We start from the raw sequence: 25,273 nt of genomic DNA on the forward strand, positions 1-25,273 counted from the left end.
AGTGGGAACAGTGTTGTTGGTCTCCCTTTTTAGCCAGCGCATCAATGTCTGGATTTAGTTTTGTTGTGGCGATTCTCAGGATGGATCCGAGGTGTTGGTCAGTTAACTTGGATCTGTGGCTGGCTTTGTTGATGTTCATGACGCTGAACGCCTGTTCACACAAATAGGTCAAGCCAAAAAAAGAGTAAAGCGCAAATGTGGAGTAATACGCTGCACCTCAACAAAGGTCAATGTACATAGAGTGCGTCATCTATTGGGAAAATGCCAGAATTGCAGGGAAAAAACGTTAACAAGGTTTATTAATATAATTTCATCAAGTTCTGCGGGCTGGATTAAAAAGCTTAACGGGCCGCATATGGCCCGCGGGCCGTAGTTTGCTCATGCCTGGCCTAGGGTCACCTGTCTTGTAGAGACACTGCCCAGAGATAGGCAATTGCAAACCACTTCTGTAGTAAAATTTGCCAAGATCAATCATGGGCAGCATAGCACGTCATGATGATGTTGTTGTTGATGATGATGATGGTGATGACAATAATGTTGATGATGGTGATGATGATGATGAAGATGAAGATAATGATGATGATAGCAACAATGATGATGATGGCAATGATGACGACGATGGCGATGATGATGATGGCAATGATGACAATAATGAAAAGTGTAGAGCCAGTTGTTCCCACAACCCCATGAATGTAAACAAAAAATGTCATCTGCCAATCTCACAAGGAGGTCTTGAGGCTAAGGTCTTGGAACTCATTGATCAATTTTGAGGGGTTGATGGTATTGAATGCTGAGTTGTAGTTGATAAAGAGCATCCTGATGTATGCACCTTTACTCTTCAGATGTTCCAGGGTTGAGTGAAGAGCCTATGCGATGGCATCCACCATGGACCTGTTGCTCCGGTAGATCAATTGGAGTGGATATAAGTCACTTCTCAGCCAGGAGTTGTTATCTTTCATCACCAATCTCTCAAATCAGTTAATCACCGTGGAAGTAAGTGTTACTGAATGATAGTCATTGAGGCAGTTCACCACACTCTTTCTGGGCCTCTGACTTCAAACTGATGTATAACTGAACCCCGCTTGAAGCAGGTGAATACCACACACTGTCAAAGCGAGAGGTTAGAGATCACAGTGAACACACCAGCCAGTTGATTAGCACAGGTCTTTAATACTTAGCAAGGGATCCCATCTGGGCTGGATGCGTTTCATGTGTTCAACTTCCTGAAAAAGCTGCTTGCACATCAGCTTCAAAGAGTACAATCACAGGATCATCAGAGGATGTGGAGTTTGCAATGGTTCCTTCATGTTTTGATAGTCAAAGTGAGCATAGAAGGCATGAAACTCATCTGGAAGCGAAACCCTGCTGTCTCCTATGTCACTTGATTTGATATTTGTACGATATGAAACTCACTTACAAGACTCGCTTGTTTAATGGTTCCCATTCTCTCACAGATCGTGTTCTCACTGCTAAAGCATTAACTCTGTTTCTCTCTGCATGCATGTTGCTTTCTGAGTATTTCACACACAGCAGCATCTGAGACTCGCTCCGTTTGCCAAAGTTGGTGATAGTGAGTTCTGGCCGGAAAAATGTATGAACGATGTACCTATGTAAAACACACTAGAGAAAGCTATAGTGAGTGAGTAATACTGAGATTCAGTGTGTATATATGTAGAGTTGAGGAGTAGGGCTTAGGGGACAAAGTATTATGTGACTAAACACCCAGAGATGGCCCTATTGCCTAGTCTCTGTTCTTTCAAATTTCTCCTGTCCTTTGATATTCAATTGGCCATCTTAAATAGGATCCATGAATTCTCATTCTGATCTCTTATTTTACACCACATTCATTAAACCTGGTCCAACCACATCAATGTCATAGCCAAGGAAGCTCACCCATGCCTCTATTTCCCCAGGAAGCAAAAGAGCTTTGACATGTCCCCATCAACACTTAACAATTTGTATTGATACTCTATAAAAAGCACCTGGTCTGGATGTGTAGTGGCTTAATGTGGCAACTGCTCTACATATGACTGCAAGAAACTGAAGGGAGCTGTGGACACAGCTTAACACATCACAGAAACCAGCCTCTCTTCTATGGACTCTGTCCAAACTTCTCACTGTCTCAGCAAAGCATGCAGCCTAACCAAAAGCCCCGCCTACCCTGGACTTTCCCTCTTGTCCTGCCTTTCATCGGGCAGAAGATATAAAAACCTGAAAGCTCAGACCATCAGGTTCAAGGACAGCTTCTATCCTGGAGTATTAAATAGTTCCCAAACACCATCAGAAGGACTATTGACCTCACAATCTACCATGTTATGAGCTTGCTTCTTATCGTTATACCTGCACTGCACTTCCTCTGCAGTTGCTACATGTTATTCTGATCTGTAATTGTTTCACCTTGTTCGATCTCAATGCACTGAGTAACGATCTGATCTGAACAAGCAGTATAGAAGACAAGCATCTCAGTTCAGGTCATAGTAATAAACAATTCCAATTACAATTAAACTAAGTATTCTGATAATACTGAAAGACTCCAGACATCCATCTGCCAGCCCTTCCTATCTGATACAATATGCAGCTTGGTTGTCTGCCAAGAGTTTCAGCTCGTGAGGCAGACAGGATTAATGTTCACTGGGCTGAGTTCCTCCTTCAGTATTCACTTCACTGACTACTGTAAGAAGGGAAAATAGGGGTAGATATGCTCCAGTCTTGCTCTCACCAGAATTATTCACTGGGCCAGACATATTCTTCCTCATCAGTAACCCTATTCACTAGTGCGTGCAAACAGGGTTGACTGTTTACAATCTGCTGCTCAGCACTTGAGGAGTGCAATTTTTTCTATGCCATTCCTTGTAAAATAGCTTGCTTTCCCTACAGTTGTAATCTCTGTCCTGGCTAATGAACACCATGCATCCTCAATGCCATGTGAACAATCCTGTATGCCACCTTTAAGGGTTTTTGAACTTGTGCACCAAACATCGCTTTGCCCCACAATACTGTCTAGGGCCCTACCATTCATGGTGTACATCCGACCTTGATGAGACTCCGCAAAATACATCACCTCACACTTATCAGGGTTGGATTTCATCTGCACCACCCTCACCCTACTCAATTTCCCAGCTGATCAATATCATTCTATTGTCTAATAACACCTTCCCCATCAACGGCAACATCAGCTTTTGTGTCATCTGCAAACTTGGTTGTGCACAGTATGTAAGTAACAGTAAAGAGTCCCCGCATTGATCCCTGTGTTTCACCCTGGTTGCAGGCTTCCAAACACAGTAGCAACTCTACATCATCATCCTCTACCTCCGATTGCCAAACCTGCTTTGAATTCGGATTGGATTGCATAGACTCCAACCTTCTGGACCAGCTTTTCTGTGCATTAGGCACATCAGTGGCACTGCTTTCATCAATATATTGAGTTACTTCTTCAAAAACACACTTTATCAGTCAGCATGTCCCACCGACAAATGCATGCTGACTACTCCTTATTTATCCTTGACATTCCAAATGTAGATTAATCCTGTCCTTCAGAATGTTTAAATAATTTCCCTATCACAGATGTAAGATTAATTGGCTTACAATTACTTGGTTTATAATTACTTGGTTTATTCATGCTGGCCTTCCTGAAAGAACTACCTTGCTCGCTGTCATTCAGACAGACATCTGGCACTTCACCTGTGGCCAGTGATTTAAATTTCTCTGCTGGGGCCCTGGCAACCTCATTCCTTTCCTGCATATATACTGTATGTCTCCTTTGGTCCTGGGGCTTTACTCATCTTGCCACCTACCCTGCTAACACATATTGTAGCCGCAAACTCTCACAAGTCAATGCCGCAGCTGGCCACTGCCCGGGTTGTTATCCTTGTATAACATGCCCTCCAATCAATCCAATAATCATCTCCCGAAAAGTCAGAGAACTGTATTTGATCCATTATTGGCAACTAGCAAAACAAACAATCTTGTACCGATGAAACTTAAGCATAATTAAGCATAACTAAATGGTCAACAAAAGATATGGCATTCGTTGGTCCACGGCTCCAAACGGCCTGGAACAAAGCATGACTATGTAACGTATTCCCTTTGCTTTTACCACTCCGTTGCTCAGATGACTAGTTACCTTCATACACATAATAAACACGCAACACTGGATGCGATGCAGATCGAGAACAGATACATGGCTTCTACACATAGGAGGGGTGATGATAAGTTCATGGCCTAAGGTAGAAAGGAGTCAATTTTAGAAAACCTAGCACATTTATTTTTCAACTTAGTCCCCTCCTACATTTACACACTTAGTCCAGCGGTCATGGAGCATACGGATCCCTTCTTTGTACAAGTCGGCATCTTGGACCTCCAAAAGTGGTCCACAGCTGGGGTGATTGAGAAGTTCGTGGCCTAAGGTAGAAGGAGATGAGTTATTAACTTCAAACTTTCTGCATTTTCACTCAGTGTTGAGCTGCACGTGCATGTAACGAGATCTATATAACTTCACCTCCTTCTACCTTAGGGCACAAACTTATCAATCAGCCCTCGTATATTACCTCCCTTTTTATTTAATCTTAACATGTTTTTGAACTTCACTGTCCTAACTGAAACCTCCAACTACAATGCTTTTCTCCTTTGAAAGTACTGATGAAACTTTTCACGTAAGACCTCTTCCGTAGCCTTTTGGCTGTATATACAGATTTTTCAAAAATGTGGAAATTGTGGCCTCTGTTGGAGCCATAACTGTGCATCTACGAAGACTCAGAACAAATTAGCAAGGAAAAACTACTTAGCTCTTTCAATTGATCCTGCTAATCAGAGACATTGTATCTGTGAGTAAACTTCAAGCATGTACCTTTACCTATGTTCAATTAAAATATCAGTTACAGTTGCAAAATTTCAAGCAACCTCCACATATAGAAATCTCATCACTTTATTCCCGAAAGGCTTGTCCCTTGTTCCCAGATTCACAAACCAGCAGAAATGGCTTCTGTCAATCTGCTCGTTGGGCCTAAATTTCAGTCTAAAAGTTCAGTTAAATCACCTTTTAACCATAAAGTCATAGGGTTACACTGCACGGAGACAGTCCTTTGGTCCAACTTTTCTATGCAAACCAGGTTGCCTACCTGAGCTAATCCCATTTGCCTTTGTCTGGTCAATATCACTTTAAATCTTCCTTAGAAACATAGAAAACCGACAGCACAATACAGGCCCTTCGGGCCACAAAGCTGTGCTGAACATGTCCTTGCCCTAGAACTACCTAGGCTTACCTATAGCCCTCTATTTTTCTAAGCTCCATGTACCCATCCAGGAATTTCTTAAAAGACCCTGTTGTTTCCGCCTCCTCCACCGTCACCGTCTGCCCATTATACGCACTCACCACTCTCTGTGTAAAAAACTTACCCCTGACATCTCCTCTGTACCTGCTTCCAAGCACCTTAAAACAATGCCCTCTTGTGCTAGCCATTTTAGACCTGGGACAAAGCCATTGACTATCCACACAATCAATGCCTCTCAACATCTTATACAACCTCTGTCAGGTCACCTCTCATCCTTCCTAATCATATTTGCCCAAATGACAAACTTTGTAACTGTACTCACTTCTGCCATTTCTTCTGGCAGTTTGTTCCACCATCCTGTGTGTGTAAACTTTCCCCTCTATGCCCTCTAATTTAAACTTTCCCCTCTATGCCCTCTAATGTAAACTTTCCCCTCTATGCCCTCTAATTTAAACTTTCCCCTCTATGCCCTCTAATTTAAACTTTCCCCTCTATGCCCTCTAATGTAAACTTTCCCCTCTATGCCCTCTAATTTTAGGCTACTCCTACCCTGGGAAGCAGACTGTGCCCATGCACCTCTTGACTGACTGAATCCTGCTTCATCCAGAATGAACTTGTGACAATAAAGGTCACAGGAAAAAAAAGATTGCTATATTTTTTAAAAGTAAGAATAAAATCTAAATAGTTCCAGTGCATGTATATTCTTGTCCAGTTGTTTTTTTCATGAAAGTCACATTTTATGTGGTTGTACTAATGACTGGTTCTACAGTGTGAGCAGGAAGAATGTCAGAAGTAGCTGATCTGTATCTCTCTGAAACGATGAGAACAGAACACTGTACATGCAGAACTTCAGCTGAAGAAAACCATAAACTTCGTCATTAGTACTCGCTATATCTGGGACTTGGTTTTCTATGTTCCACATAAAGGAGCCCGCTTTCGACAGGAATCTTGTTGCAAAAAATTGTCACTAAATGCACAGCAGGGAGAAAGAATTATTTGACAGGTGGCAAATGCAAGAGATTCTGCAGATACTGGAAATACAGCATATAACACACAAAAAATTCTTGAGGAACTTGGCCGGTCAGGCAACATCTTTCCAATCAGCCTCGGCCTGAAATGCCAGCTCTTTATTTCTTTCCGTAGATGCTGCCTGACCTTCTGAGTTCCTCCAGCATTTTGTGTTTAATGAGTCTTTGATGTTGGGCCTGCCACAAACAGCTTCTTGGGTTCAGTGCTGCCAGTTACTCCTACAGCAAATCTTACATAATTTGTACTGCCTGGTGTGATGCTATGATCTCATTGCAGCCTGAACTATGGGTACCATCTCAATCTCGTTGACAGGTGGAGTTCATGAACGTTCCAGAGACCATCACCAATTCAAAGAATTGTGCAGGTCTTCATTAGCAAAATTGAATAATGATAATAAATCCAAGTTTTGAAGAAAGCCTTTACTGTGGAACCTCCAGTGGTAACTCAAAACGGTAACGGTACTTATTTTTACTGTGGTTGTGGGAGAAGTGAAGTCAATTTTAAGCTTAAAGGTTGGTTCATGCTATGGTGCTCTGTACATACATTCATCTCCAGACAGCAATCGCCTTCTCAGCATTGTTTCCTGATTCTTGATTCTTGTCGGCCTCTCTTTGTTCTTCCCTTACCTCCGGTTTTGTTCTTAGCCTAACAGTTTGAGTCATTCATGCTACCAGTCACTCTGCAACATCTGATACTAGATACGTGTAGAACCAAATAAAAAGACCTTTGAATGCCAATCTTCACCCACCTCACTTGTTCCAAGTCTAAGAGTTACTAAAATGAAGGAGTTCTGGATCAGTTAGTTTGCTGGGTAGGCTGGAGAGTTAAGAACATAGAACATGCATAGAGATTTACGGCACATTACAAACTCTTCAGCCCACAATGTTCAGCTCAGGAGTTCTGAGATCAGTACTCAGGAGAGACATTTTTTTATAAATTCAAGTCAGTTAAAAAAACACTTCCTCTGAAATTTCTCAGAAGAGTTATCAGGGACTATTCTAGATGCTTGGATATGTTTTGTAGTAGAATCTTTGGGCCATCTGCTGCTGAGATGGTCAATTTTACCCGAGCATATCCCACCCAGCTACTATTATCTCTTTGGGTCATGACAGTAACCAATGGAAGAGAAATCATCTTGACTCAAGGAACCAGAGCTAACTGAGAGGGAGACAACATAGTTGATAAGCCTGGCACTTACTTTTCTAAGAAATGACTTCATCGGAAGTGGCATTGGAGTGTGTTAATGTGGATGTTCAGCAAGTGAAGCATTTCTAAGCTTGTTACTTTGGCGTAGTAAGAAGCACAATGACAGTGATGGTATCAAAATCCTTGTTCACTACTTGGCTTTATATTGTTTCTGGTAAGTAATGCAGAAATAAAGAATTGCATTAATCTCAGTTATTTAGATTGGAGTAACAGATGTTAGCAGCTGGTATTTATAAATGAGTTGATATTGAGGACGGGGTGCACGACAATGATATTTGAAGTGGGTAGCTTAATCATTACTATTAAAAATGGACTCCTGCCATATTTCAGGATTGTTTTCATAGACTCTAAGACTAAAGTTTGTTGCTGAGGTAGGAGTTACTTATCTTGGCAGTTATTTTGTGAGTTAGAGAATCTTTGTCTCTTCTAAACTTACTGGAAGCACTCTCGGGACCACTGAGTGTACAAAATACAAAAAAAAACATTGTTCTCTCCAAGAACCTCCTGCTATTTGCCTTAACGCCAATACTGTATTAGGAGTGTATCAATCTCTCAATGTGCCATTATTCATCAGAGCATCTCTCATTCTTATCTTCCCAATGTCCTCTTTGAACGATGTTGCCATTTACTGACGTGGATATTGGTTGTAGTGGTGTAGCTTCAGAATACTTAAAATTACTTTTGAAGGCCTCTTGCTACTTGTCAGAGATTGGATAACATGTTTCATCCTCTGAGATTAAACCACAGTTTATTCACAGAACCACTTAATCACCTATAGACTACCAAATTGTAATTCTATTACCAACTAAGTAGGTTTACAACTTCAAAAACTGGCATTGTTGCCTGTATAAAAGGCGAAGCAAATTGTTGTCAATAGGAATCCACTGTTATCTTTGTCAAGCTCATGATTAGTGAAAACAATACATCTCTGGATTGGCTAAACCTGAGAAAAGCTTTCCAGTTTCACTAGGGTGGTGCTTCTGTCGAACAAGAAATTGTGACAAGGCAGGAAAAATATTTGTTGAATGATATAAGTCACCAAAACCCACATGGATAAGTAGAAATGCTCATGAGGCACTTGTTTAAGGGCGGGGGCGGTCTCCTGGTCTTCTAGCCAACATTTCCCTTGTTGATGATTGTGGCACCTTGTTCTACATTGTAAGGGTGTGACTGCATTTCCAAAGCACTTTGTTTGCTGTGGAGCAAGCTGGAACAACCTGAGGCTGTGAAAAATGTGTGATTTAAATACAAGTATTCTGCATTTATTTTACTTCCCCTGTAATATTTAAAACTTGCTTCCCTATAAAGGCAGTAAACTGCCATTTTTCCTGGACATTTTGGAAGTTTTATTTTGAAGTCAGAAGTTTTATTTACATTTATTACCTCATAGATTTAGTAAATCTCCAAACATAATAATTGTGAGATTAGACAATGATAAAGAATGCAGAAACACCTTTAATATTCTCATGAAAGGCACCATGGTGCATCTAGCAGAGCCAATCCCCCATGGTGCTAGAGAACCAACTTCTATCCTAAATTTGTTTGCTGTCTGCATGAAGTTCACATATTTTCCCTATGAACACAACTGGGTTTATCCAGGTGCCCAAGTTTCCTCCCATGTCCCAAAGTCACTTGAGTTGGTTGGTTAATTATCCACTGCAAATTGCTTGTAGAGTGTAGACAAGTGGTTTTATCTGGGAGCAGCAAATGAGAATGTGAGGAGAACTCAGTAAGTAGGATTAATGTTGAATTAGTGTAAAAGAGTTGTTGATTGTTAGTGTGTCTCAATGGGTTGAAGAGTCTCAGACCCTGCTTTGTCTTTCTATGACCCTATGAAGCATTCCTCAACAAGGGAATGTGGCCATTGTGCAGTAGTAGATATATTTTCTACATTATTCATTGTGCAAAATAGACTCAATTGAACAGAGGTGTCAGTAACTTACAGTTGTATTGAAAACAGTACTATAACTATGTGTCTTAATTTCAGTGTAATTGTAATGACAATGAATTAGTCATTTTTTAATCTCAGTAGCTTAACTTTCTCATTGAAGTGATGGGTAACACTGAAACAATGGGATTAGAATGCACTGGGATATATTGCATATTAATAAAGCTATCCATATTGTTGATGAAAGTGCAATTATGGAAAGTATTTTAACTGAATAGTTTGTTTATATTTAGTGTCAATTGAATATAAATAATTAGATTTTAAGTTCATGCACTGGAATTTTTAAAATACCGAATATTATTTAAATACATAGTTTTTAATGTTTTGTGTGGAAATGCACTATTCAGAGATCTAACTCACATCTCTGCCTGATCCTTGCAGTTTCTGTCCAGCAAGCACTACAGAGTAAGGTGAATGGTTCAGTTGGGAGAAGTGTGGTGCTGCCTTGTTCTTTTAGTTCCCTTAAAGGTCATTACACCAGCTTCAGGTGGCTAAAGGATAATTCGTCATTAATAGCGGGAAGTATTGGCAAATCCAAAATCAACATTAAAGATGATACTTACCAAAATAGGATTCAAATGCCAGAAAATTCTTCATCTGGGAATCTCTCACTTAGAATCACCAACCTGACAGTGGAAGATCTTGGAATTTACAGGTGTGAAGCAAATACCAAGACCCAAAATATCAGCTATGAAGAGATCTTTCTTAATGTTACCAAAGGTAATGTTACAAAGATTCAAAGGAAATTATTTTTAAAAGTTTTTTTTAAATTTCCACTTCACTTTATTTAGCTGACACTGATGTGTGAATGAAATGATATTTTAAAATTTCGAATGACTGAAGGGGAATTATTTCCTATTAAAAAGCTTTACAGTTTTATATGCTTAATGGGAGACTTCTGCATGCATAGTGATATCTTTTATGTCGTAACATTGAAGATGCAGCATTTCTATAGATATTTTATGCAGGAGTATTTGTGCCATTTTTTGATTAAGTTTTGCACCACCAATATTGTAAATGGAGGTGGCATACAACTAGGGAAATTTACCATTTAGTGAAATTGGAAAACAGTCACATATACGCATGAACCAGGTAACACAATTTATAATAGGATTTTGGTGACCTCATATACTTCCAGGAACAAAAGAAGCATTTTTTTTTATTTTTAGGCAAGATCAACAACATTTATAAAACTATTTACAACCCACAACTCTTGGGCCAGTGTTTTATATTCTTAACGTTTTGAAAGTAACCTCTCTCTCTTTTCAGACGGTGTCTCAAAGCCTACGATTAGGTTTCTCTCAGGTCAAAACGTTACCAAGCAATCAACAGTCATACTGAAATGTGAAGTTGCAAGTGGTTCTTTGCCTATCACATTTATGTGGCACAGAAAGAGCAGAAAAACAGAAAAAGCCAAGAAAATAAAACATTACCAACCAACATTGGAGCTCAATCCCAGCAGGAAAGAGGATAATGGCCTATTCTTCTGTAAAGTCAGCAACAAGTTCAGTACAGAGAAGAGTAGCATGGTGCAGATCCCACCATCCGGTAACTGCCCTTTATTACTGCATGCTAATCTATTTTCCAGAAAAATTCCACACAGAGTTAACTGTCTGGGTTTATTTCCGCAGCTCCTACCATATCTTCATTGGAAACTACAATGAACATTTCAAACAACAGCAGTGGTTCCGGATTCCCATGGATGGTGATCACTATTAGCTCAGCAATGGTGTTAGTCATTGTTGGTGTAATATTGACAGCTATATGGATGATTAAGAAAAAGATGAAAGGTAACTTATTTACTGCATTTTGTTTTACAAATTGTTGATTCAGTTGTTAAGCATTTATATGTAATAAGCACGCACAGAGAAATTCTGCCGATGCTGGAGACCCAAAGCAGCAAGTGCTGGAGGAACTCAGCAGGTCAGGCAGCATCTATGGAAATGAATAACCAGTTGACGTTTTGGGTTGAGACCCTTCAGCAGGACTGGAAAGGAAGGGAAGGGGGGGAGACGCCAGAATAAAAAGGTGGGGGCAAGGGGAAGGAGACTAGTTGGAAGGTGATAGGTGAAACCAGCTGGGTGGGAAAGGTAAAGGGCGGGAGAGGAAGGAATCTGACAGGAGAGGAGAGTGGACCATAGGAGAAAGGGAAGGAGGAGGAGGTGAGAGGCAGGAGAGAAGAGGTAAGAGACCAGAGTGGAATACAAGACCAGAGAGGGGGGAAATTATTTTTTACTGCAAGGAAAAATCGATATTCATGCCATCAACTTTCAACAGGTTTCAATAGATACATTTAATGTCAAAGAAATGTATACAATATACATCCTGAAGTTCTTTTCCTTTGCAAACATCTACAAGAACAGAGGAGTGCTCCAAAAAAACGAATGACAATTAAATGTTAGAACCCCAATGCTCCCCCAACTCCCCCCTCCATGCACAAGCAGCAGAAAAGCAATGACCCCCCACCAGCAAAATACATCAGTGTCCCCCACACGTGGAGCAAAGCATCAATAAAGACACAGACTTGTAGTACCCCAAAGAATACTCGTTCACCCGGTAATTCAACATACCACAGTGTGTGTGTGACTCTCTCTCTCCCCCTCCCCCCTCTCTCTCCCCCCTCTCTCCCCCTCTCTCTCCCCTCCTCTCTCTCCCCCTCCCCCTCTCTCTCCCCCCTCTCCCCTCCTCTCTCTCCCCCTCTCTCTCCCCTCTCTCTCCCCTCCTCTCTCTCCCCTCCTCTCTCTCCCCCTCTCTCTCCCCTCCTCTCTCTCCCCCTCTCCCCTCCTCTCTCTCCCCCTCTCTCTCCCCTCCTCTCTCTCCCCCTCTCTCTCCCCCCTCTCTCTCCCCCTCTCTCTCCCCTCCTCTCTCTCCCCTCCTCTCCCTCCCCCTCTCTCCTCCTCTCTCTCCCCCCTCTCTCCCCTCCTCTCTCTCCCCCCCTCTCTCCCCCCTCTCTCTCTCTCCCCCTCTCTCTCCCCCTCTCTCTCCCCTCTCTCCCCCCTCTCTCTCTCCCCTCTCTCCCCCCTCTCTCTCCCCTCCTCTCTCTCCCCTCCTCTCCCTCCCCCTCTCTCCTCCTCTCTCTCCCCTCTCTCCCCCTCTCTCCCCTCTCTCCCCCTCTCTCTCCCCTCCTCTCTCTCCCCCTCTCTCCCCCTCTCTCTCCCCTCCTCTCTCTCCCCCTCTCTCCCCCTCTCTCTCCCCCTCTCTCTCCCCTCCTCTCTCTCCCCCTCTCTCTCCCCTCCTCTCCCCCTCTCTCCCCCTCCTCTCTCTCCCCCTCTCTCCCCTCCTCTCTCTCCCCTCCTCTCTCTCCCCCTCTCTCCCCCTCTCTAACCCCTCCTCTCTCTCCCCCTCTCTCTCCCCTCCTCTCTCTCCCCCTCTCTCTCCCCTCCTCTCCCTCCCCCTCTCTCCCCTTCCTCTCTCTCCCCTCCTCTCCCTCCCCCTCTCTCCCCCTCCTCTCTCTCCCCCTCTCCTCCCTCTCCCCCCAATAAATGAAAAGGAGGAGTCCCCATTTAATTTTTAAGTTAATAATATATTGTGTATAATATTACCTTATGTTTATCAATGACCATCAAAAGATAAAATTAAAATATCCAATTTAGTTTGCCTTAGAGCAAGTTTACTCAGTATTCTCTCTGGATTCTGTAACTGGTTTATTAATATTAATGAGCATTTATTGATATTTGCCTTACACAGGAAAGGGAACAGGAGAAAAAAAGTGCTTAAAATCTGAAGAAAATACTCAAGAGATCAGGCTTACGTTTTCAGATTGGTCACAAAACCTCAGATTTCCAGACAAATCTTCCATTCTCTGCAGCAACTACCTGACCTACCAACTAATTCTGGTGGTTCCTGTCTTTTTTACAGAGGTGAATTTTGCTGTAAGGTGTTTGAGAATCCAGAAGGTGTCATTTTCCTTCTTTACAATGACTCTTCACATCCACGTTTTTATGAATTTATGACATATTCTTCCCATTCTTCTTCCTTGGAAGCTTTGCTGCAGAAAACAGTTAAATAAGTCATTCCCAGTTTCCACCGATGTATACTTGTAAACAATGTAGACTTCTTGTGAGACTTATTCAACAACACTGATCACTGACATATCAATTCAACAAAGAGTCTTATTTCTTTCTAAAGTGCTACCTTTCATGTCAGGAATATTTATAAAAAAACTGAGGACGAGATCATGGAGACGTTGGTATTTACATATTTTAATTATGATTTCATTAGTTGAGTTGCTATTCTAATAATTAGAGTAGGAATATTACTTCTCACAATTGAAGTAAGTAAAATTATTCAGGCCATGCAATGGTCTACACAGAAAAAAAGCCAGAATGCTCATAGGTCAGCCAGATTTGTAGACAGAGAAACATTTCAAGTCAATAACTTTTCATTATGGTGTATTGCACAGTTATGTAACTAAATTTAATGTTCAAGTTCTGCCTGTTCCATACTTAGGCATGAGGGGAACTAGAGTGGGGAATGGAGAAGAAGAGAATGGGGAGCGGGCAGGAATTACCAGATGTTCGAGAAACTGATGTACATGCCATCAGGTTGGAGGCACCCAGATGGAATATGAGGTGGTTCCCCTCTCAATCTTTCTCTGCTCATCACCTGCCTATCACCTCCCTTGGAGCCCATCCTCCTTCCTCTTGTATCAGATCCTTCCATCAGCCCTTTACCTCTTCCAATTATCACCTCCCAGCTTCTCACCGTCCTCCCCCTCCACCCACCTACCTTCCCACTTACCCCTATCTCCTCCCAGCTTCTCACCATCCACCCCCTCCTACACAGTGTCCATCCCTCGCGTTCATGTGCCTGTTGTGGGAACCAGGGATCTTTCGATCGTCAGCTTCTTTCAGGAGTCCAAGAATTAGTGAAGGTGTGGCTTCACGATCGTTTATTTGAAGTTTAAACAAAGGAAGAGGTACACAGCATAAAGTGAAGTACTAAGAGGAAGACAAAGACAATATGGTGACCTTTACAGAGACTGACACTTTTGTACTGATCTAAGGTAAATTCCTGAGATGAGCAAAGGGCAGTTAAAAGCTACACAGTCCTGGCACGCGTGTCAGTTGTTAAGTCTAAGCCAATTTTAAATGTCCTGCCGAAGGGTTTCTACAAGAAATGTCAACTGTACTCTTCTCCTAGATGTTGCCTGGCCTGCTGAATTCCTCTAGCATTTTATGTGTGTTGATCGAATTTCCAGCATCTGCAGATTTTCTATTGCGGGTGACAAACTGTTATGCAACTGCTATAGTGCTTTACCACCTGTAGGTGGAGACAAACACCACATATTGTGAAATATACAAGTTAATTTTAGACTTGTATTAATTCAACTAATACCTTATTAAAAGCATGAAAACAACCAGTTCCAACACTGACCATCACTTAAAAGTCCCCAGTGTATCTGCTTCTACTACCACCTCAGGTAGCACCCTCCCAGGAGGGGAAGAAGGATAGCCAGAAAGTGATAGGTGAAGGTAGGTGGGTGGGAAAGGGAGGAAGCTAATAGGAGAGGAGAGTGGTCATTGGAGAAAGGGAAGGTGGAGGGCACTCATAGGGGTGTGATAGGCCAGCTAGAACTGGCAAGAGGCCAGTGTGGGGAATAGAAGAGGGGGAGGAGGGAATTTTTTTAACTGGAAGGAGAAATTGATATTCATGGCATCAGATTGGAGGCTCCCTAGACAGAATATAAGGTGTTGCTCCTCCACCCTCATCTTGGCACAAGAGCAGATGATGGATCGACATGTCAGAACGGGAATGGGAATCAGAATTTAAATGTTTGGCCTCCTGGAAGTTCCACTTCTGGCAGGTGGAGCAGAGGTCCTTGATGAAGCAGTCCCCGAATTTACAACAGGCCTCACCAATGTGGAGGAGGCCGCATCAGGAGCACCGGACACAATAGACGACCCCAGCAGGTTCACGGGTGAAGTGTTGCCTCACCTGGAAGGACAGTTTGGTGCCCTGAATGGAGGTGAGGGAGGAGGAGGTGAATGGACAGGTGTAGTACTTTGGCTGCTTGCAGGGTTGAGTGCCGCGAGGGAGATCAGTGGTGAGAGATGAATGGACAAGGGAATCACAGAGGGAGTGATCCCTACGGAAGGGGGAAGGTGAGGATGAAAATAGGATCCCTTTGGAAATGGAGGAAGTTGTGGAGGGTGATGTGTTGGTTGCAGAGGCTTATGGGGTGGTAGGTAAGGACAAGAGGAACTCTGTCACTGTTAGGGCAGCAGGAAGACAGCCTGAACGCGGACGTTCAGGAAATGGAGGAGATGAGACTGAGAGCAGTATTAATGGTGGTAGAAGAGAAACACCGGTTTTTGAAAAAGGGGGACGTCTCTGGTGGCCTGGGAAAAAAAGCTACACCCCGAGAACAAATGTGGCAGCGAAAGAACTGAGAAAAAGAGAATTGCAGTTTTACGGGAGACAGGGTGGGAAGAGGTAACTTCCTGACTTTCGAACTCAGTGCCTCGACTAATAAAGGCAAGCATGCCATTTGCCTTCTTAACCCCCCTGTCAACCTGTGTCATCACTTACAGGGAGCAATGAACTTGGATCCCAAGAACCTTCAGCTCATCAGCACTATTTAGGGTCTCACCTGTCTCTTTAATTTGACCTACCAAGGTGCAACTCTTCAAGTCTGATTAGGCTAAACCCGATCTGCCATTTCTCCGCCCATATCTGCAACTGATCTATATCCCATTGTATTCTTTGCCAGCCTTCTATGCTACCCACAGCACCACCAATCTTTAAAGTATCTGCAAACTTGCCAACACACCATTTACATTTTCATCCAGATTATTTATATACACTACAAGTAACAGAGGTCTCAGTACAGATCCCTACAGAACACCACTAATCTAACTAAAACAAGTCCTTTCGACCACTAACTTCTGTACTCTATGAGAAAATAGGTTCTGAGTCCAAATGGCCAATTCACCATGGATCCCATGCATCTTAATCTTCCGGATCAGCCTCCCATGAGGGACCTTGTCGAAAATCTTATTAAAATCCATGAAGACAACAGCCACAGCTCTACCTGCACCAATCACCCTCATCACCTCGTCAAAAAACTCAAGTCGACAGCCAAGGTTCCTTTACCTTGCCACCCTTGTCCTACCTACTGACTGTAATTCACCTGTCTTGTGCTCAGTGCAGTTGGTCTTTAAACACCCTCTACATGTCAGATATGCACTTGCACAAAATTAGCTGTTCCCAATTAAATCTCCCTAGTTCCTATCCAATGCTTTCATAACTTACCCTGCTCCAAATTAATACTCACCCACTAGGTCCATACTTATGTTTTAAAATAGCTATAGCAAAGGATAAGGAACTGTGGTCACTGTTCCTTTACTGTTCACCCATTGAAAAGATCAGTCACCTGGTCAGGCTCAATACCCAGCACCACTCCAGTGCAGCTCCTCCTCTCGTTGGACTATCTACATATTGATTTAGGAAACCCTTCTGGATGCATCTAATTCTGCCCCTTTTAAACCTCATGCACCAAGAAGGTTCCAGTTTATATTAAAGAAGTTGCAGTTCCTCATGACAACAACCCCACTGTTTTCACACCTTAATTTAATCTGTCTGCATATCTGTTCCTCAGTTTCCTGGTGGCTACTGGGAGGTCTGGAGTACAATCCCATTAGAGTGATTTCACCCTTCCGATTTTGAGTTCTACCCATATAGACTCAGTGGACGACCTTTCCATTATGTGCCCTTCGAGTGCAGTGGTGATATTGTTCCCCCCCCCCCACCCCTCTTTTATCTCCCTCTCTATCTTTTCTAACTGGTCAAAATATTGGTACGTTAAGCACCCATTTCTGTCCCCCTCTGTAATGGCCACAATATCATAGTTCCGTGTATTTATCTGTGCTCTAAGTTCATCATCTTTTCCCATAATTCTCTGAGCATTAAAATATGCACACTTCAAACTGTTCATCCCATTGTATTCACTATGCTCCTTCCTCTCCACCCCTCCTCTTTCTGACCCGCCCCTCTGCCAAACTAGTTTAAACTTCCCGAGCAGCACAAGTGGCCCTTCCAGCCAGGATCTTGGTTCCCCTTCAGGTTAGACGGGGTGGCTTCTTGCACAAGTCACCACTGAGCCAGCAGAGGTTGTAATTATCCTGGAAAATGAAACCCTGCCGCCTGCACCAGTTCCTCAGCCACTCCTTCATCTGTACTATCAGCCTATCCCTGCCCTGCCTGGTACGTGGCACCAGGAGTAATCCGGAGATTACTGCCTTGGAGGTCCTGCTCCTCAGCCTCTTCCCTAACTCCCTAAACTCAGTGTGCAGGACCTTCTTTCTACCTTTATAAGTACTTGTGTAGAGAGTGCAACAGAGAAAAGGGCTGCTGTCCTCTGAGATCCAGTACAGTCTAATGAATGGCGATGATGCCCGACAGTACCTCCCTCAATTTGCTTCCCTTTGGATTTAACAATATTTTCCTTTAAATATAATTTAAACCATTTGCTAGCAGCATTGCAAAATTTTTAGCAATGGAATGTACTACTCTCAACAAAACACTTCACAGATGTGTTAAAGGTTCTCATGCAGTACTCAGAAGTTTTAGATACTAGTCAAAATAAGAACTATTATTTAGATTTATGTCATAGAAAAGCATAGAAAATATAAGAAAACCTACAGCGCAATACAGGCCCTTCGGCCCACAAAGTTGTGCTGAACATGTCCCCACCTGAGAATTTACTAGACTTCCCCATAGCCCTCTATTTTTCTAAGCGCCATGTATCTATCTAAAAGTCTCTTAAAAGACCCTAGCATATCTGCCTCTACCACAGTTGCCAGCAGCCCATCCCACGCACTCACCACTCTCTGTGTAAAAACCTACCCCTGACATCTCCTCTGTGCCTACTCCCCAGCACCTTAAACCTATGTCCTCTTGTGGCAACCATTTCAGCCCTGGGAAAAAGCCTCTGACTATTCACACGATCAATGCCTCTCATCATCTTATACACCTCTATTAGTTCACCGCTCATCCTCCTTCGCTCTAAGGAGAAAAGGCTGAGTTCACTCGACCTATTCACATAAGGCATGCTCCCCAATCCAGGCAACATCCTTGTAAATCTCCTCTGCACCCTTTCTATGGCTTCCACATCCTTCCTGTAGTGAGGCGACCAGAACTGAGCACAGTACTCCAAGTGGGGTCTGACCAGGGTCCTATATAGCCGTAATTATACAGTGAGCTGTAGCTCTTGGCTCCTAAATTCAATTCCACCAGCATTACAGTATTTTACAGTGTACCTTGCATTACAGATGTAATATTATCCCAGAAAAAAGCCCTCTATGGTTTGATATTCCATCATATGGACCCTCCCCCCACACACACTAAATCCAACATATATGTGAAGATGGTTTCTTTCTTTCTAAATCTTTTTATTATTATTAATAATATGGACAGAATACAAATGATATATTAATAAAGAAATTACAGACATACAAATTCCATTACAGATGAAAAAAGACATAAACAATAGTTACAGTATAAATGAGTTTACCAAGACATAAACCATACAGTAAATGTATGAACATGGTAAGTCTAAATATTTCGTAATATATGATATAAAAAAAACAGAAAAAAGAAAGAAAAAAATATAATGCAAAATTAGCTAATCTACTAATCTAATAACTAATAAAGAAGAAAAAAAAGAAACATTGGAAAAAGAAAGAAAAAAAAAGGGCTGTTTATAATATCTCACAAGAATAAATAATCATCAATGCCGTCACTTCCGGTCCTCTCAACATACATAAGCTAAAAGCTGGGAAATCAAATGAACTTGGAACAGGGTCATATTACATCATATGAAAATGTTGAATAAATGGTCTCCATAACTTTTCAAATTTAATAGAAGTATCAAAAACACCACTTCTAATTTCTTCTAAATTTAAACATAACATAGTTTGAGAGAACCAATTAAATACAGTGGGAGGGTTAATTTCCTTCCAATTCAACAATATAGATCTTCTAGCCATCAGAGTTAGAAATGCAATCGTTCGACGGGCAGAAGAAGATAAATGCAGTGAGTCTAACATTGGTAAACCAAAAATTGCGGTAATAGGATGAGGTTGTAAATCAATATTCAAAACCACAGAAATAATATCAAAAATATCTTTCCAAAATTTTTTCAAAAATGAACAAGACCAAAACATATGAGTTAAAGACGCGATTTCAGATTGACATCTATCACAGATAGGATTAATATAAGAGTAAAAATGAGCTTATTTATCCTTATTAGAGAGCTTAACCTTATTATTTCCAGTGAGAATTGGGATAGAATTCTTCAATTAGTTAATACATCATCGATATGTGCCAAACATTCATTAATACAATTGAAGATGGTTTCTTACAGGAAGACTTTCTCTCAAATGCAATTCTCTTGTGGGTGTGTGGTCTATAGGCAAAGGAACTCAGATGTATTTGAGGCACCAGAGGAAGGGTTGTTGTTTTGATTAACTAGAAATTGATGTTACCTGTTTGTACAAATATCAGTAGAAGAAAATGTTTTGCCAGTTTCCAAAGCAAATCCCATAAATGGTCTCCCACGGTGACCCTGCAAAATGCAATTATTGTCCTTGGCAAGTTAGAACAACACACGCAAAAAGCTGGAGGAACTCAGCAGGTCAGGCAGCATGTGTGGAGAGGAATAAACAGCTGATGTTTTGGGCTGAGATCCTTCATCAGGATTGGAAATGAAGGGGGAAGATGCTGGAATAAGAAGGTAAGTTCTGTGTATGGACTTAGTCTATTCCGTAAGGATGAATTCCTCTTACCAAAAGTGCCATAATGAGAGAAATACACAATGCCTCTGCTTTTTCCCCACATTTTTTCTCAATGTTTGAAGTGATCAGAGTAAATACATAATGTGAAATGTAGTTTTTTATTATAGGAAGACAAAAGCCACCTTCAATTCATCTACAGAGATTTCAAAAAGATGCTGCTATACAAACCAAGGAAGAGGTAAGCACTCATCCATACCTTTATCCTATTAAAAATATATTGTAAGTGTTGCTCTTTGTTATCTACTATTATTTATTTCCTTATTTTTCTCTTCCTAGCTCCTTCCTCAAAGTCAGTGCCTAGCTTGATGTACTGTATAGCCATCCAATAGTTTTCCCCAGATGTAATTCTTCCCCATTAACAGATATCCCTTGGTTTCAGGTTCTGCCAGATTCTGTATGCTCCAAGGTACCATGTCTCTATGATTACATTTTGCCATGTAGGAGAGTATCACTGCAAGCCCAAAACTTTGATGCCCTGATTTCAATCTCTGGCAGGAATTGAATGGCCAGTAGTTTAAGCAGACAAATGAACTGGGCGGGGTAAATTCATTATTACGACCGGAAAGGCAGTGAGGAATTGAGCAGGTTGTGTGATGTCTGCATTGAAACGTACGCATGGCTTTAAACCCAAGTCAGGCCAGCTGTCCCATTTTCAGCACTTTTGTATTTAATATGCACTCCTCAAATCCCACTGCAGAACTGAGTTCACTAATTAACTCTCGAGGAATCTGTTCAATGTTTCAATATCAGATGATATTTTCTAGATCTATTTATTATTTTCATTGATTTATAAGTTATGAATATTATAAATAATACTAACATAACTTCTCATTTTAGGACTTGGAACTTGGAAATTATTGGAACCAAAACCTTGATGTGACCTATGCAACCATTGATCACACTAGACGGCTACCTAGACCACTAGACAATCCAAGAAACACACCCGTGCAGTTTACAGAATCTCCCTCAGTGAACCAACAACCCTATATAAATTTCCATGTACCATATTAAGTATAAGTAAACAGGAGTAATAAAGAGCAGGAATTAGTTCAAAGTTCAAATTTCAAAGTAAATTTATTATCAAAGTACTGTACATGCATGTCACTTTATACAACTTGAGATTCATTTTCTTGGGGACATACTTAATAAATTCAATAATCACAAAAGAATCAAGACCACGTCGACCAGTGTGAAAAGAACAACTAACTGTGCAAACACAAAAAGAAAGAAAAAACAAGTAATAATAATAAAAGTAATAAATAAATAAGCACTAAAGATTGAGAACTTTGGTTCAAGACCCTGTTGGTTGAGGGGTAGTAACTGTTCCTGAACCTGTTGGTGAGAATTCTGAGGCTCCTGTACCTGTTTGCTGATAGAGGCAGCAAGAGGAGAACATGACATGCGTGGTGAATTGTCTTAATAAGAGTGAATTGTTTCCCTTAAACAGACAGGTTCCAATTTATGGAAATTTACCTTTTAAATTAGTCAATGACTCTTTTATTTACTTAGGGATTAAAATCACAAAAAACTATAAAGACTTATTTAAGGTTAATTTTTTACCCTTAATTGATCAGATTAAATGTTTGTTTACTAAGTGGTCACCACTATCTTTATCTCTGATAGGTTGGATTAATGCTATTAAGATGGTTATTTTACCCAAGTTTTTATATATATTTCAAGTGGTACCAATTTTTATTCCGAAATCTTTTTTTGCTAATGTTGATTCAAAAATTTTCTCATATATATGGCAGAATAAAAATCCTAGGTTAGGTAAAACATATTTACAGAAGGCAAGGAAGGAAGGTGGATTGGCATTGCCTAATTTTAGATTTTATTATTGGGCAGTTAATATCCGATATTTGATATGTTGGTTAAAGGATTGGGATATATCTTTTAGCCCTCATTGGGTGAACCTGGAAATTAAATCTGTACAAGGATTTGTGTTGGGTTCTATTTTAGGGACTTCTCTTCCCTTTGCTCTTTCTAAATTGCCGAAACGAATTGACAACCCGATAGTTAAACATACTTTACATATATGGTTTCAATTTTGGAAATTTTTTGGGTTGACTCAGTTTGTTTTAAATATTCCTATTGTATCCAATTGCTTTTTTTTATCCTTCAATTATAGACCAAGCTTATTCAGCTTGGAAGACTAAAGGATTACTACGATTTTCCGATTTATTTTTGGATAATTGTTTTATGTCTTTTGAGCAATTATCTAATAAATATAATTTGCCTAGATTTCATTTTTTAAGATATTTACAGATTAGGAATTTCTTAAATACTGTACTTCCTACTTTTTCAAATTTTGTGTCTTCAGGTATTTTAGAGAAGTTGTTTGAACTAAACCCTTTTCAGAAAGGGCTAATATCAAAACCTTACAATATAATTATGAAGATACATTCAGAGCCCTTTTATAAGACTAAAAATGATTGGGAAAGAGAACTTAACCTTACTACCCCTATTGAGAATTGGGATAAAATTCTTCAATTAGTTAATACATCATCTATATGTGCTAAACATTCATTAATACAGTTTAAAGTTGTGCATAGGGCTCATATGTCCAAGGATAAATTGGCTTATTTTTATTCCTATATAAATCCTATTTGTAATAGATGTCATTCTGAGATATTGTCTTTAACTCATATGTTCTGTTCGTGTCCGCTTTTGAAAAAATATTGGAAAGATATTTGAACATTGATTTACAACCTAATCCTATTACTGCAATTTTTGGTTTACCAATGATGGACTCACTCCATTTATCCTCTTCCGCTTGTCAAATGATTGCATTTCATACACTAATGGCTAGAAGATCTATTTTGTTGAACTGGAAAGAAATTAATCCTCCTATTGTATTTCATTGGTTTTCTCAAGCTATGTTATGTCTAAATTTAGAAAAAATTAGAAGTGGTGTATTTGATACTTCTATTAAATTTGAAAAGATATGGAGACCATTTATTCAATATTTTCTTATGATGTAATATGACCCTGTTCCAAGCCTATTTGTTTTTCCAGTTTTGATTTTATATATGTTGAGAGGATTGGAGTTGACGAAACAGCCCCCTTTTTTTTTCTTTTTCCATTTTTTCTTTTTCTTTTTTTTCTTTTTTGTTTGTTTTTCCTTATTAGTTACTAGATTATTAGATTAGTTTTTTTTTAATCATTTTTTTTGCTTTTTTCTTTTTTCTGTTTTTTTAATATATTATGATATACCTAGGTTTGCCTAGTTTATTTGTATATTGTATCGTCCATGATTTGGGAATACTCATTTATACTGTAATCATTGCTTATGTATTCCTTCATGTTCAGTTGAAATGTGTATGTTTGTAATCCCATTATCTATGTATCAATTTTATTTTGCTGATATTAATATCAATAATAAAAAGACTGAAAAGACCTGGGTGGTGGAGGTCTCCGATGATGGATGCTGCTTTCCTGTGACAATGCTTCATGTAGATGTGCTCAGTGGTGGGGAGAGCTTCACCCATGATGATCTGTAAACAATCTAAAAACATGTGGAAATATTTTAGTCATAAAAAAGTTCTTAACACTTAATTACTTAAGTATAAACAATTCCAGTTGTTAAATATCAGAAATATAGAATAAAAAACAATCATTTAAAACTATATGCCAAATAATTTAATGCAAAATATGTGCTTTCTAGAGAGTTAATATGGAAGACGTAAAACTTTAAAGTAAAACGAGAAATAGTAGAACTGGAATCTGATGTCTGCTCTACCATTCAATAAAACCACATCTGATCATTTTCCTTCCATGGACTAATTCCATTGTACTGGAATCCTTTCAGACACTCCTTTTAGTGATCTCTGTCATGATGTCAGCAATTGAAACTACACTGTTTCTGTTGGCAGAAATCATCAAAGATTCACTATTTGGGTAAAAAGAATACTTTTGCTATCTCAAACCTATATCGCTCACCTCAGATTTTGAGAGATCGAAGGAAGAGAAAATAACATCCCCGCATCTTCCTTGTCGAGACCTGTATTTTTTTTGATTTAATGCGGTCTTGTTCTTCTGAAGTTTTGAGAGAGGTATCTCATCATAGAACAATTCATCCACATCAGGAATCAACCTCATAGGTTTTCATTGTGCTCCCTATATCAGAAGTATGTCCTTCCTTAGGTGGAGATCATACTTTGCACGATATTGCTGGTGCAGTGCCATCGGGGCACATACGTAACTGAGATACCATGAAAGGCCGCATCCTCTTGGCTAGTGAGCAGTCAGTGCGGGGTACACCTGTGGCCATTCCACTATCTGCATGATTCATATCATTCTTATCCCTGTGAAGACCACCAGGTTTCAGTTTCCTTCTTCCAAAAGTGAACGTACACTGCAGATGCTGTGGTCAAATCAACATGTACAAAAGCTGGGTGAACCCAGCAAGTCGGGCAGCATCCGTTGAAATGAGCAGTCAACGTTTCGGGCTGAGACCCTTCATCAGGACTGAAGAAGGAGGGGGCGGGGGCCCCATAAAGAAGGTGGGGGGAGGGTGGAAAACCAATCAGAGGAAAGATCAAGGCGTGGGGGAGGTGATAGGAGAGGTGAAGGAGGAATCTAAGGGGGAAAGCACTATGAGTAATAGAAGAGGGCAGAATCATGAGAGAGGTGATAGGCAGCTAGAAGAGGATATTTTTTCCAAAATACTCTTCGATTGACATAAGTGGGCGGTGACCAATCTACTGAGAGGGAGTGCATAAAAAATGAGCTACCTTTTCAATTAGGCCCACGATGAAGATTTATGAGGCAGAGCTTCGCAGCATTTTCTCTCAGTTGGGTGGCGACCAATCAAGAGAGAGGGATCTATCAGGAAGGGTGAATAAAAATAACACGGTGCAAGAGGAGCAGCCGTTCTTTTGAGTGTGCCGGAGTCCAGGCTGGCTTTGGCTCATCAGGCTTAGGCAAGATCAAGTCTGGACGAGGTAAAGTATTGGTAAGTTTCTCCCTTTTTGCTCTTGTTTCTTCATTCCTGATCTGTTAGGGCATAGTAGTTTAGTGAGAAT

The 25,273-nt window shown here is 40.6% G+C and overlaps 1 protein-coding gene across 1 annotated transcript; it reads left to right on the forward strand.

Annotated features, from left to right (window-relative positions):
- Positions 1-473: 473 nt before the first annotated feature.
- Positions 474-21,260, forward strand: LOC132405086 (V-set and immunoglobulin domain-containing protein 4-like). Its single transcript, XM_059989818.1, has 6 exons — positions 474-546; positions 9,835-10,173; positions 10,723-11,001; positions 11,085-11,243; positions 20,357-20,427; positions 21,087-21,260. Exons 1-6 carry the CDS (start codon positions 474-476, stop codon positions 21,258-21,260), a joined length of 1,095 nt encoding a protein of 364 aa, XP_059845801.1.
- Positions 21,261-25,273: the final 4,013 nt, after the last annotated feature.

Source organism: Hypanus sabinus, chromosome 14 (genome assembly GCF_030144855.1).
Source record: "Hypanus sabinus isolate sHypSab1 chromosome 14, sHypSab1.hap1, whole genome shotgun sequence".
Taxonomy (NCBI): domain Eukaryota; kingdom Metazoa; phylum Chordata; class Chondrichthyes; order Myliobatiformes; family Dasyatidae; genus Hypanus; species Hypanus sabinus.

Bases quoted from the DNA above. Each gene is read 5' to 3' on its own strand.
- LOC132405086 (XM_059989818.1), top strand. From the start codon at position 474: ATGGGCAGCATAGCACGTCATGATGATGTTGTTGTTGATGATGATGAT. The intron at 547-9,834 runs GTGATGATGATG...TGATCCTTGCAG, and splicing joins TGACAATAATGTTGATGATG to TTTCTGTCCAGCAAGCACTA. The intron at 11,002-11,084 runs GTAACTGCCCTT...TTATTTCCGCAG, and splicing joins GGTGCAGATCCCACCATCCG to CTCCTACCATATCTTCATTG.